This window comes from Urocampus carinirostris, chromosome 12 (genome assembly GCF_059441175.1).
Source record: "Urocampus carinirostris isolate Australia breed hairy pipefish chromosome 12, RoL_Ucar_1.0, whole genome shotgun sequence".
NCBI classification, from domain to species: Eukaryota; Metazoa; Chordata; class Actinopteri; order Syngnathiformes; family Syngnathidae; genus Urocampus; species Urocampus carinirostris.
Window position 1 is genome coordinate 4,353,258 of NC_142360.1, and position 15,072 is coordinate 4,368,329.

Below are 15,072 nucleotides of genomic sequence, written 5' to 3' on the forward strand. Positions count from 1 at the left end.
AAAGTCACTGAAAATCGTTTGTCCCCGTGCAATGGTCATTTTAGCCCTGTTTTCTTATTATTAGACACCTCGTCTGATCGGCCACCTTTTTTTGTCAAATTTATTGTCCAAAAATCACCTTGGAGTCTTTGATTTGAACTTTGTAGATTGATGAAGTCAATCAAAGATGAGCACTTCAATGAGTAATAGGAGTTATGACTATTTTAGATCAAGAAGGATTCAGACAAGATCGTGATTGCAAAGACTTTAGATTGTTGAATTGTTTTTGGGTGTCTAGTCGGTTGCTGTAGTCCCTGTCCTGGATTTAGCACATATTTTTACTATCTGCATTAGCAAATAGCATTCCTTCGCTTTGTTTAAGCGGTTAACATCACTTTAGTAGCTAATGCAAAATAATTGTATAATTTCATGCTAGTGTCATGGAGCTAAACTACTAACATTGTAGACAACGCTGCTAGCTGCTAATGCTAGTGTCTTTGTAATCAAGAGTCAATAGGAGATTTATAGCTTTGACTGGACTGCTGAAGAAGTTTTAAAACTTTAACTCAAGACTGAAAGGAGCTTCAACCCTTTTTCCCATGCGTTAAAACAACTTTTAATCGTTAACTCTAGCAAAAGAAGCATTAAAGCTTTCTGTCAAGACTAAATGTAGCTTTATTGCTTAAACTGGACTGAGACTGGACTGGGAGCTTTAAAGCTCCATCTCAAGACTGAAAGGAGCTTCACACCAATTTATCCTGAGTTAAAACAGATTTTAATCCTTAACTGTAGTATCGAGAGTCAAAGAAGAGCTAATGCTTTCCTTCAAGACCGATAGCAGGTGTAAGCTGTTCAGGTATTTAAAGCTTTAACTGGACTGTTGAAAGAGCTTGAAGCTTTAACCCTAATATCATGAGTAAAACCGCTTTTAATCTTTAACTCATGTGATAAAGTTGCTCAAGAGTGTCAAAGCTTTGTGGTAATGAAATTAGCTTTAGACCTTTACTGGACTGTTAAGTGAGCTTTAAAGCGTTTACTCAAGTTTTTTCTCATGAGTTAAAACACCTTCTAATCTTTAACTCGAGCATTGATGGCCCTTTAAAGCTTTAACTCAAGAGTATCCAAGTCGAAGGCCTTTGGTTTGACAAGAAAGCCGCGCTAAACCTTTCCTTCAGCACAAAAGCAGTTTGAAGCTCTTTAAGGAAGTTTTAACACTTTATACTGGATTGTTGAAGGAGCTTTAAAGCTTTAACTCAAGCATCAAATAAGCTTCAACCCTTTAAAACAGCCTTTAAAGTTTAACTGAAGTGTAAAAGGTGCTTTAATGCTTTAACTTGAGTGAAATAAGCGTTATAGCTTTGCACTTTTTTCTAACTCGAGTAATAAAGCTGCTTTAAAAATTTAACTCAAGAGTGAAATAAGTGTTGGAGCTTTGCGTCAAGACAAAAAGTCACTCCCAAGCTTTAACTGGACTCATGTTCGACCTTTAACTCAACATTAAAAATATTATGAGTTAAAAATGCTTTTAAGGCGCTTTAACTCACAAGTGAAAGAAATGTTACAGCTTTAAGTTAAGGGTAAAAGTAGTTTTAAAGCGCCATTACCAATTCCATTTAAAGCTTTAACTTGAGCTTTTAATTAACTCGAGAATTAAAAACTACATTTTTAAGAGGAAAAAAACAAATGAATCTTTATATATATTTATATGTCGAGTCAAGCTCTGGAACGGTTTGCAAGACGAGATCAAACGATGTCCAACTATTCACTTGTTCAAACTTGAATACAAAAAAACATTCCTGGCGGAATACAGAGATGAAGAAAATTGGGTATGAGTGATACGAGGGATTGGGATTAGTGACTCTAGAACTATGGTTAACTTTGTGTTATTGTTGCTATTGTTATATCATAACTGTTATTATTAATATTATTACAATGGTTGTTATATAATTGGTGTGTTTAATAGGGAAGATGAAGGGGTAGGGAATATAAGCATTTGCTTCTGACTACCCGTTTTTGAACATATTATGTAATATTTTGTTGAGTTGTTGTTTTTGTTCTGTTTTTATTTCAATGTTCAAATAAAGTTTTCATTCATTCATATATAATTAAAAATGTAAATCTATTTTGTATTGGGATTGAAAGAAAGTGCACCAAACCCCAATCTATTAGCCAGATCCATTAGTATCTGTCTGGGAATCAAATAATGAAATGGCGAGCTCCCGTGTCAATAAAGCAAAAACGGGTCGACCTATCGTGGCTCGGATCCGGCATCACGTATAAACTTTGGCGCTGGAGGTTGAAAACTAGCATGCGCGCACACGCGCCTGACGCACACAGCAGCAGCCGCAGTAGCTTTTAACGCCGATCGATGGCAAATTAAAAAGACCTATTGATTAAACCTTAGCTCTAGTGCAGCCATCCATCTCGGGCGGGGGACAACGCTATTGGCTTTCAATAGAAAATGCAAGCGAATGGAAATTGTACACGGTGAGAGACTGAAGGGGGGAGGATTGGCTTTTTCTTCTATTTTTTCCCCCCTTTTCTTTATAGCGTCCTACTTTCAGTTCATTGAGCCTAACCCGTCCTACTATCTTCCCCTGTTGCCTCCCCGGGGATGCTGCCAGGTGGGGTAGTGTGAGGAAGGGCACTGGAGGGGACGGTTAAGGAATTCCTCCCCCAGAGGCAAAGCCAGGATGGAGGGCGGAGGGTAAAGGATCAGCCGTCGGTGGCAGTTTTTCCAATCGATTGTACCCTCCTTCGCTCCGTCCCCCCGTCGGAACGGTTTGCGGACCCTGCGTGGGCTTCATTTGCCTTCTCCATCCCCCCCTCCCTGAGGCTTTCTCCTTCAGCTCTGTAAATACTTGCCGCTGTGAATAGGAAATTTGATGTCATTGGCTGCCGGACAACAGCAAAAATGTCAAAACAGGGAGACTTGGGGGAGTCCTTGATTTTTATTTTTTCCATTGTTTGGAGCGGTTTCTCGTGCGGTATGCCGTTAAACCTTGCCAGGCATATTGTCCAATTTAAATTCGCGCATACGTTTTCGGGGAAGTGGTATTGTGTGTGCATAGTCGAACCAACGCTAACATTGAGCTTTCCGGTCTAGGATATAAAGGGCGCCGTCTCGTCTACAGTTAACAGTCAAGGTGTCACACCAACAGACCCCGTTTTGGCTGTGCATTGCTAAAGAATCCTTTATAAGGAAGCTCATTAAACCATTTAGGGTCACCGTTGAGGCACTTTGATTAAAACCTGCAGAAATTTAACTAATTGGCCCAAATCGCTAGCCAAGCAAACACAACCATTTAATTGGGGTAGGCGGAGCTATGCACGCGCGGCACGCTCTCCTCTCTCTCACATGCGCCACTGCGCAGAAGGGGAAAACATCCATAAACTTTTTGTTTGCAGTTTTGTTGTGACATTTTTACAAAAGAACTCTGCTTTCACTTTGTTATGAAACCATTTTTTTTACAAAAGAAATGAAGGTCAAAAGGAGCCTCAATGATAAGTTACTGTGGGAGGGAGATGAGGTTAAAGTGATACATTTGTTGATACAGTGCTTAGGCATTATTATTATTTCATATCAAATCATCTAACATCACACAGAGAAATAAAATGCGCTGAAAACTTGGGTTTTGGGTGGAGAGGGGGTTGGTCTGTTTTGCAGTATTTTGTCTTAAAATATATGATGGCTCTCTCAAATTGATATACTGTATCTATTTTGCTATATCGCTCTTTGGGTCAAAAGGGTTCCCAATCCCTGACTTAACCATTCCCCCAATAAATATTTCATGCTAAATTTGATGAAAAAACATTATATTTTCAGCTAAACTGTGGAAATTTGTAGGCCTGCCTCACTGAGATAAAAGAATGGATGTCGCTCAACTTCTTGCGCCTTAACTCTGAAAAGACCGAAATGTTAGTTCCATCTAAATGCCGTGACTTGTTCTCAAAAACTGCTATGAACATTGACAAATGTAATATCACCCAGAGTGACTCAGTCAAAAATATAGGTGTCATAGTTGACCCCGATCTGTCCTTTCAAACACAAGTTAAGAATCTTACTAAAACAGCTTTTTTCCATCTTCGCAACATTGCTAAAATTCGCCCTATGCTGTTACCTCCCATCTCGATTACTGTAATGCACTCCTCTCTGGTCTCCCAAAGTCCAAAATCAAGAGCCTTCAGCTGGTACAAAATGCTGCAGTGAGGCTTTTAACTAAGACAAGAAACTTTGATCACATGACCCCGATTTTAGCTAACCTGCATTGTGGCTACCTGTTAGCTTAAGATGTGATTTGAAGGTTCTGTTGGTAGTATACAAAGTCATACATGGACTTGCTCCCTCATATCTTTCAGATTTAATTTCCCCCTATGTCCCGGTCCGGAGCCTTAGCTCTGAAAATGCTGGTCTACTAGTGATCCCAAGAGCCAAGAAGAAATCCGCAGGTTGAAGAGCGTTCTCCATTCAGGCCCTGTGAAATGCTCTGAGATTCGATCTGCAACCTCAGTTGAAATTTTTAGATCTAGGCTTAAAACACACTTCTGTTCAATAGCATGACTTGACAAAGGCAACATTACTTTTAAGTTTCTACTGGTGGCGTGGCTCAAAAATGTTTTTCAATGTGCCTCGGCTCAAATAAATGATCAGGAAGCACGCGTCCCCAACAAAAACTGTGCCCCGCCACTCTCCCCGATAGGCAAGCATTTCCAATTCCTAAAAAGCACTCGAACACAAGCTAGTATAAAAGCCAGTTTGATGATGAAGCAGGAGGTGTAAGGCTTTTGGCTCGGCAACTGTTTTGGGAATGCGCTTCGAGCGCCAGCAAAATGCGCTCGTGTATTTTTGCATCCCGGCATGCGATTGCGCGACCATTCATCAGCGTCACTACCGGCGCTTGGGCCGGACACAGCTGGCCGCAGGGATCTCCAGTTCATGTTTATGACAGTGGGGCTATTATTAGGGAGCGCATTCATGCTAGCTGGCTGGCCCGGAGCCCGACTGCAGAGCTTTGACGTGAGCACAATAACCTTGGAGGACCCGGCGAGGAGTAGGAAGCCCGGGGGAATGAAAAATTTCTTCTTGGTTGAAAAAAATAATATATATATTGAAGTTCTTTTCACTCTCAAGTTAAAATTTTAAAGCTGTTTTCATTGGGGATGGAAAGCTTTGACGCTTTTTACATCTTGAGTTAAAGGTTTAAAACTCCTTTTTATACTAAAAAACGCTTTTATTTAACTTCTCATGATAGAAAGCTTTGAAGCCTGTTCCAGTCTGAAGGTAAAGTCACCCTCACCCTTGATTCAAAGCTTAAATGCTTCTTTCCCTTTTGTTTTAAAGCTTTAAAACTTCTTTAAAACTTAAGTTAATGGTATGGTATTATGGTAATTGCCTATTTTTTATCATCTTTATATTTATTGCATTTTAGCAATTCTGAGCTTCCATATTTAAACTGTTTTAACTCCTCAAAGCAACAATTAAAAAGTACTGACAGACGGAACATACTGACTATAAAAATAACTGAAAACGCTGTGAAAAGGTGAAGCAACTGGAAGCTGTTATAATGGCACAGCAGGGCTTTTACACGAGACCCTGAAAATCAAATGAAAACGCTACAAAAGCGACCTACGAGGTTGCTACTCAAGAACTGCAAACTCTGCATGGAGAGTGATTTTTTTTTTTTAGACTTTTGAAAGAATGCTAGGCTGAATAGTTGACCCTCACACATTTTCATCTTATCAAATCTGTCTCACTTTGTGAAAAGTTTGGACAGCCCCGCATGAGAGAAAGGGTTGAAATTCTTTTATTCGTTACACACCGTTTTGATTCTTCTTCTACTGTTGAGTAAAAGCTAGAATGCTGTTTTATCTTATTTTAAAGCTCTATTTCTTGAGTAAAAGCTATGAATCTCTTTTAGGAGTCCAGTTAAAGCTGTTTCCACTCTAGTTAAAGCTTTAAGCTCTTCTGACTTTTTACTTTTTATATCTCTATATATATATATATATATATATATATATATATATATATATATATATATATATATATTAGGCTGCTTTGACTCTCAACTTTGAGCTTTAATGGTTTAAAGAGACAGTGTGTATTATTTAGTAGCTCCTAATGGTACAAAAAAATTCATTCAGTAAAAAAAACATCGATTTGAATACAAGGCAAAAATAGATGAACTATCATAGCAATGTTAGTTTTTATTAAAAAAAATCAAGATCAAGAAATGTGTATTTCCTTACAGTGGAATCCCCACTTAAGTCTCCGATATTTTTGTCCAGTCCCATGCCGCCGTGCTGAGCACTTAAGCATGGGCCCTCGCTCGTACCTGGAAACACAGTGCCATCTAGTGGTCAAATTATACACACTTAGGCTTTAAAGCTTATTTTCCTCTTGAGTTAAACCTTTCAAGCGCCTTTATTACTCAAGTTAAAGGTTAAAAGCCGTTTTAACTCTTGATTGAAAGTGATGAAGCTTGTTGCACTCGTCAGTTAAAGCTTTAATGCGCTGTTAGAGTCCAGTTGAACCTGCTTTCACTCAGGCTCTTCTGCCTCTTTAATTAAAGCTTTAAGACTGCTGTAAGTCCTGAGTTATGCTTTAAGCTTTTCTTTAATAGATAGATAGATGGATACTTTATTCATCCCCGAAGGGAAATTCACATTTCCGAGCTCTAAAGCTTCTTTACTACTGGAGTTAAAGCTTTATAACGCGTTTAATATTTGGAGTCTTATCTAGCTCATGGTAGATCATTTGCTTGTTTTAAGAAAATGGTTGGATACCTAAACCACTAGGGTCATAGCTGCACCATTTACTGTAGTGTGTCTTGGGCAAGTACAGCCTGGTGGCACCCATCACTCTCCAGGCCAACATATGTTTCCACCCTTGAATCGGTGACCTTTCGCATGCTAGGCGAACGTTCTAACCACTGCACTACAGAAACGATATACAGGCTGCTTTTACTAGGAACATTTTTATGTGTTTTTACCAGAAATAACTATACCTTAAATGAGGGGGTGGGGGAAAATTTGTGAAGTTTCCCCTAAGTGACCGGATGATCCTCCATTTGTCCCAGGCGACCGAGTCCGTCAGACTGAGAACCGCGCTACTCGCTGCAAGGTGGAACGTCTGCAACTTCTGATGCAGCAGAAGCGCCTCCGCCGGAAGGCCCGTCGGGATCAGCGAGGGCCTTACCACTGGATGCCTAACCGCAAGGCGGGCCGCAGCAACAGCAACAGCAGCATGTCTAGCGAAGGATCCCTGGACCTGGACTTTGAAGACTCCATCTGGAAACCTGACGTCAAGGCCGACCTGAAGTCCGAGTTCCTCATGGCCTGAGAGGATGGAGGATGCTTTTTTGGGAGACTGATCGTCTGGATTTGGATATGGACTCACCTTTGAGCATGGCAGAATTATGTGGGTGGTGGTATTTTTTTATTTTGATTTTACGTGTGTGATGAGACGCAATCTGGACAGTGACTGAGTGGACTTCCTTACAGGACGCAAGCACCAGATGCCTAAGTGTTGTCTCCAACCACTCCCCCCCCAAATATGGCAGAGCTGCCGAACTCTTTGGAATATCACAACGGGCATTCTTCTATAGATCTCGAGTATGGAAACCCAAGAGTGCCAAAATGAAATAAGTAAAATAAAAACTATTTGGCTATTATGTAACAATTTTTCCTTTTGAAAATGAGAACTTTTCTTCTTTAAAGTTTATTAATTAAAATCTTAAAAGCATAATTCCGAAATCGTTTCTGTACTAATGTCTTATAACTTAATTTCCATGTTTTTTTTTTAAAAACAACTCTTTTAAAACAAATTCCTTTTCTCAAAACACCCACTTTTATGCAGGTTTGAGGGTCTTTCAGAGTTACATTTGTAACTCTAGTATTTTTAGCTCTGACTTGAAGTGTAAAACCTTTTTTAATCCTAGAGTTAAAGCTTTAAATCGGCTTTAACTCTTAAGTGAATGCTTGAAGGATCCTTTCACTCTTAAGTTGGAGCTTTCAAGTTTTTACTACTTGGGTTAAGGCTTTAAATATGCTTCAACTCTTGATGCTTGATCACTCTTAATCTTTGAGTTAAAGCTTTAAAGCTGCTTTAACTCTTGAGAGAATGTTTGAACACTCCTGAAACCCATGAGTTATAGCTTTAAAGCTGATTTAACTCTTAAAGCTTTAAAGGTGCTTTAACTTTTAAAATAATGCTTGAATGCGCCTCTCACACTTCAATTGGAGCTTTAAAGCTTCTTTATTTCCCGAATTAAAGCTTTAAAGCTGCTTTAACTTTAAAATGGATGCTTGAATGCTTATCTCACTCTTAAATTTGAGCTTTTAAACTTCTTTAACGCTTGAGAAAATGCTCGAACATTCCTTAAACTCACAAGATGGCTCTAAAGCTCCTTCAATGGTTGAGTTAGTTTTGACTCTTGAGTTAAAGCTTTAAAGCTTAACACTATGTAACTCGAGAGTTAAATCAGCTCTGCATCAGCGTTGCTTTAACCCTATACAACTCTTATTAAAACAAACACTCTGTATTAATGCTTTTGGGTTAGAGTTAAAGCTTTAAAGCTGCTTTAACTCTTGAGAGAAAGCTTTAAAGCACACTGGACACGCGAGTTAAAGCTTTGACCCTGCTTTAACTTAAACATTCCTTTTACACAATGGCCTTTTGATTTGTCAAGAAAAAATCAAAAAAGGCGGGGCTACTAGGAAAAAATAAAAATAATTGAGTTTAAGGAATATGAACAGGCCCAACCTATTAACTTTGATTGACAGCTGGATAGAATGTCTAAATACAAATGTATTATGGTAAAATGAAATCAATGACTTTCTTTAAAATACAACCAAGGAAATTACATTAAAATGTACGATTACGAAAAGTGTAATTTTCTTATGGTATTATGGTAATTTATGATTATTTATCAACTTTTAATTGATTGCATTTTGGCCCTCTTGAGCTTCCATACTCGAGTTTCTGTTATAGGCTGGTTCAATTTCTTGTTTTTGTTGTTGTTTTTTCGCTCCCAAACGTTTTATTTTCTAAACTTTTAAAGAAGATGTAGCATTGTTCGCAGAGCATTCAGGTCTTCGTAGAACGCTTCATATTATGGATTTGCACACATTTCTGACTAGCGTGCTGAAATAATATAAAAACTATCTGGATTCGCCTCAGCGAATCTTTACAAAAGCAAAATTTAAAAAAATATATTTTCTATTGGTATTCCTATCCTGCTGTTTTCCAAAAGCAGCTCGGTAGAAGTTTTGCTTGACTACCGATAAAAAATCACTCGTTCATCCATGATGTATTTCGTGGCGGGCCAATGATTCGCAACCCCACTGTAAATAAACGTGCCGATTGGTCCAGATTTATTCCGGCGTACACTGTAAAATACCCACTGTTGATTTAACACTTCCTAGATTAGGACTTAAGTTCACTGTGGTAGTGTTACAATTTACTTTTCATATGTTGAATTAACACTTGTCATTTGTGTTTTAGTTGGTTAAACATATATTTACTCTGCTAGTGTTAAAACTGTGATAATTAGATAATTTGTTAACCTTTTGTTCACTCAGGTAGGTAGTGTTAAATTAAGGTGTTTAATACCAGTTAATTAACACAATTACACAGAAATACATTTTAATCAAGTGTTGACTTAACCCTGGCTAATTGTTAGTTAATTTAGCTAACCGGTTCTCAAATATGGTCCTCATTCATGCTGTTAATCAGTTACATTTCAACACTACCAATTTACTCTAAGTGTTTAATTAGCACTGGTTTATTCTGTAAATTTGTTAATAAGGTCTTTATCTACCTTGGTTAAGTGTGAGTTAACCATATGTTCCACGAAGTAGTGTTAAAATATACTCTAACACAAGTTAACTTATTAACACAATCAACATTTTAACACTACCAGTTTACCCTAAAGGGTTAAATTAACACTGATTAATTGTGTTAGTTAATTACATCCTTATCTACACTGGTTAATGGTGTTAATTAGTTAATGCCATTAACCACCAACTCTGGTTAATTTGTTAACTAATTAACACAATCTTTTTGTGGTTAATATCACTTAAGAGTAAAATTTAACAATTCCTTGGTAAAAAAAAAGTCTTATGGTTAATAGTGTTAATTGTGTTAATTACTAACACGAGTTAATTATGTTAACTAAAAAACGATTTTAACCAGTGTTAATCTAACACTAAAATAATACACTTTAGCAGTACCTCAGTAAACATGTGATCCTTATTTACAGTTTTGAATGAACACTAGTTATTTTACAGTGTACGTTCTTTATCCTCTCCACCAAATCCTCCCAGCGATTTATTTTTATGGGCAAAAGTGTGATCCATGTGTCACGTAGTGCCTCCACCGGGACGTCCATCAACATATCGCCCTTTTGCTGCTACACGCTTGACTTCTTTTGCATGCGTGGAAAAAGAAAAGCAGAGGTGAATATTCACATGCATGGATTTCTGATGACAATTTTGGAGGGAAAAAAGGGTTTTGTCATTTTTGTTAGGCGGGAAAATTGACGAAAGTATGAACAAAACGCGAGTGAGCGTGCTCCAAGCCCCGCCCACAAGCTCTCACTGAACATTCCTGTCAAGTGACAATGAAGTCAGAGCCTCTCTCTAGGAAAAAAAAACCTGAGAAATCCGGCGGAACTTTTTTTCCCCCTTGGAACTTTTGGAGCCTCCTTGACAACCCCCAACCCACCCCTTCCGCCACGATTGCACTCGTAAGAGATTGCAGTGAGAGATTAACCGTTTTGTGGGGTCGACCTCAGATTTTTTTTTTAAGTGGCCTTACCTTTCACAAAAGAAAAATCAAGACATTGGGAATGGGGATGTGAGTTTTTATTTTATCATTCTATATCACCACTTTCATAGCCTCTTTTGCACTGCCTGGAAAAAGCCCACATTTGTCTGCTTTTTTTGGTGTGTTTTTTCAATCGCTGTACCTTTTAAGTGAGGTATTATATGCTTATAAGTGTTTTCCCAGATCCCTTCCATTGTTTTTTTTTTTTTAAAGAATTTGGGAACCTCTTTTTTTTTCAAAATGTTCTTCATCCTCTTCTAGCACTAGTTAAAGCTTTAAAGCCGTTTTCACTCTTGAGGGAATTCTCCTTTCATTCATGAGTTAAAGCTTTATAGCTCCTCGAATATTTGACTTAAATCTTTAAAGCTGCTTTACCTCTTCAGATAAAGCACAAAAGCTCATTTTACTCTTGAGTTAAAGCCTTAACGTGAGTATTAAAGCTGCTTTCGCTCTTGAGTTAAACTCCACTCCTTTACTAAGAGTTAAAACTGCTTTAACTCTTAAGAAAATGCTCCCTTCTCATGACTTAAAGATTTAAAGCTTGTCTTGGGTTAAATCTTTAAAGCTCCTTCAATACTTGAGTAAATTATTGAAAGCTGCTTTAACTCTTCAGAGAATGTTGGAAACTGAATTTTACTCTTGATTAAAGCTTTAACTCTAGCATTAAAGGGGTGTTAAGGCTTCTTAAAGGTCATCTCCACTTTTGAGTAAAAGCTTGCTTTCAAGTGAATGCTTCAATGTTCCTTTGAGTTAGTTTCAAAGCGGCTCTTGAGAAAATGCTTGAGCGCTCTTGAGTTAAAGCTTTAAAGCTCCTTAGATAGTTAAAGCTGTTTAGAATGTTTGAATGATCCGTTCTCGAGTTAAAGTTCCATTAATACTTGAGTTAAAGCTTTAAAGCTGCTTCAACTCTTTAGAGAATGCTGAAGTGCTCCTTTCATTTTTAAATTAAAGCTTTAAAGCTCGTTTAGTACTTGGGCTAACTCATTTCACTCTGGAGTTAAAGCTTTGAAGCCTCTTTAATAGTAAAAACCGTTTTAGCTCTTGAGAGAATCTTTGAATGATCCTTTCTCGAGTTAAAGTTCCATTCATACTTGAGTTAAAGCTTTATAGCTGCTTTGAGGTAATGCTTGAAGGCTTTTGTCAGTCATGAGGGTAAATAACATAGTATTAACATTGTTATAAGATAACCTGTTATTTAAGAAATACATTTTAAGATGATGGCCCTTCAAGTTAATCAGTCACATAAAAGTTGCTTTGAAATTATTACGTTTTTTTTTTTCTTTGCTGTGTTCTGTGTGAAAGGCAATAGCAGACAAATGCCAGTCGTTTTCCCAGTTGTGTGCAAAAGAGGCCAAGGACACACGGGGCACGTGTCGTTTTGTGTTTTCTAGCAGGTGGAGTCTCTATTATGTCAAGGCTCCCGTGCCTTAAAAATGTCGCCCTCGCAGTGTCAAACAAAAACATTTTATCGTTCCCGAGAAAAAAACAAAGCTAACCTATTACGCGCGGCTCGAAAAGAGCCAGCACGGTCCTTTGAGGACCACATGCACTTCCCTTTCCCCCCCTATATCCACCAAAAGGACCCTGTCCAAATTTTATTTATTTTCATTTTGTATATGTACCAACTTGACTCTGTGGTTGCCTCACTTTGGCGTGAGATTGAAAAAGAGGACGGAATAAGAGCGCTCCACAGCGTTACGAAAAAAACAAACAAACAAACAAAAAAAAAATTCCCGAACCCTAACACTTGCCTGTTCTTACTTGTAGCCAACAATTGAAACAGAACCCGACTCAAGAATCCAATTGTTCTAGCTCTAGACCGCTGTAGCACACGTGTGACTGTATTAATTTATAAAAACCAAAATGGTGACTGTGAATTACGTATTGCTTTGTGCTTTTTTTTTTTTTAAAATGGGGGGAGCTCATGCTTGTCAATTTTTTTTTCCGTTGGTGGAAATATAACGGAAACAAAACATGTTTCTTGACAAAAAAAAAAACAAGAATAATGAAAATATATCTGAATATATTTTTTTTCTTAAGCAATACATTTCAGTGTGACTTGTGATAGGATGTTTTCTTTTTTTAGGTAATAAATAAAAATAAAAAGCCAAAATGGGAATACAAGCTTGGATCAGTATGTGTTATGTGTCCATTTGAGAACATTGAACTAAATATTTTTGGGGGTCATGTGTTTTATCTATTACGGTAAAAAATATTAAAAAGACATCAAAAAGCCACAACTTGTACCCAATCGAAGTCTTTATTAAATAGTGAACGCAGTGTCTGAAATTACGTCAGCCCGGACGCCCGGGGCGTGCATCTTTTACGCCGGGCATACAACTTACAAAACATCTCCGCCCGGGTGGCTGACAACTTTTTCAAGGATTTTTTTTTTTTTATTATTAAATCGTTTGATTTATTCCGGTTTAAAAATCTTCATTCGATTTCGAAATTTCGTTCGGCAATTTGCATACTCTGCAGCCAATCAGAAGCCTGCATCGAATAACTTGCTTCCAGACTCTCCCGAGCGTTATAAGGTCTTGCATTTGCATATCATTTTCCAAGCTAGATGAACAGATAACACAAGAAAAAATGAAGTGGTTAGGAATCAAGCTAAAACCTCTACCCCAGGAGGATTCAAAAGAAGCTAACACAATTTATGACGCTACAAAATGTACAGGTACATTAAAAGCATCGTGGAAAGAGGAGTTCACGTGGCTTGAAGCAGACGATGCAACGCAAATGGTGCATGAATGAAGTTGAGTAAATACAGGAACATACTGATGGCAGATGGAATAGCTAAATAGACCTATGGCTACATGGAATAGTATCGATGACTTTCAATCTGCTAGAAACCTAGTCAATTTGAGGTAGGTAGCTTACTAAAAATAGCCATATAGCTAGCTAAAAAAAATAGTTTCAGGCTCACAAGAAAACTAGCCAAATTGAGGTAGCTAACTCTCCAACCAAAGCTAGCTAGATAATCAAATAGTTGTTTGGCGTTTCAAGCTTACAAGAAAGCTTGCTAAATTGAGGTTGATGGTGGCAGGGGTTTCATGTTAGCTAGCAAGCAAGCCAAATTGAAGGAGCTTTCTTGCTACCCACAACAAGTTATATGATTAAATATATGGATTTCAGGTTCACTAGAAAGCCAACCAAATTGAGGTATCTTGTTTGCTTACCACAGCTACCTACATAGCTAAATAGATCAATTAATACATGGAATAGTATCAATGGGTAGGTTGACTTTCAATCTGCTAGAAACCTAGTCAAATTGAGATAGCCATATAGCTAGCTAAAAGAAATAAGCTTGCTAAATTGAGGTTGATAGTGGCAGTAGTTTCATGTTCGCTAGCAAGCAAGCCAAATTGAAGTAGATTTCTTGCTAACCACAGCTAAATATATAAATTGATGAAGTTTCAGGCTCACTAGAAAGCCAATCAAATTGAGGTAAATAGTTTGCTAACCACATTTGTTTGGAAACTCCCTCAATTTAGCTAGCTGTTGAGCTAATTTCCACCCACTCCATCCAATTATTTATTTAGCTATCTAGTTGGCTGTTGCTAGCAAGCCATCTATCTACCCTGGTCATATCCCTCGCGAAAAAACACACACAAAAATTTTGGACCATGGCAAACCCAAATGCCCAAACACCCAAACAAGTTAAGCACCTCGGCACTCAAGTCAGTCGTGTTTTCGTCCCTCCCGATGAAACGGGACACAAGAAAGCAGCCATGTCACTCGGGTCAGGGTGACACAACACACTCTTCTGTTCAACAGCAGGGCCCGGCAGCTTTCACTGGTTTACCCCTGCCGTATCATACAGGTGCCCTGCCCATCCTTTAGAACACGTCCTTTCACAACACCTCTCCAGTCATTCCTATCACCAACAAGAGCTCTAGCTTCCACTAGATTTAGACCTCTTTCCTGCAGTGCACTTATAACACCATCCATCCACGTCAATCCGGCCTTCCTCTTGGTCTCCTCCCATTTTCTCCTGCTCCGTAGATCCTCTTCAACATTCGCTCCTTATCCATCCTCTCCATGTGTCCAAACTAACCGAGTACTCTCTTATCCACATGCTTGCTTAGGTCCACTACTACTCCAGTTCTGTCTCTCACAATTTCATTTCTCAAGCTATCGAATCTTTTCACTCATACTCGTTAAACTTTTCATCTCAAAAACATGTAAGTTCCATCTCTCTCTCTCTTAGGGCGGCAGTAGCTCAGGAGGTAGAGCGCTCGTCCCAGTTCGAATCTGGGCTTGTC

At 38.3% G+C, this 15,072-nt stretch overlaps 1 protein-coding gene across 2 annotated transcripts in view; it reads left to right on the forward strand.

Moving 5' to 3' along the window:
* Positions 1–12,928, forward strand: part of midn (midnolin) — a 52,200-nt gene extending 39,272 nt beyond the window's left edge. For both annotated transcript variants that reach the window (XM_088349318.1, XM_088349319.1), the window contains exon 8: positions 7,056–12,928. In XM_088349318.1, the coding sequence (XP_088205444.1) occupies positions 7,056–7,318 (263 nt within the window). In that variant the 3' untranslated portion in view covers positions 7,319–12,928. The remainder of the gene's footprint in view (positions 1–7,055) is intronic.
* Positions 12,929–15,072: the final 2,144 nt, after the last annotated feature.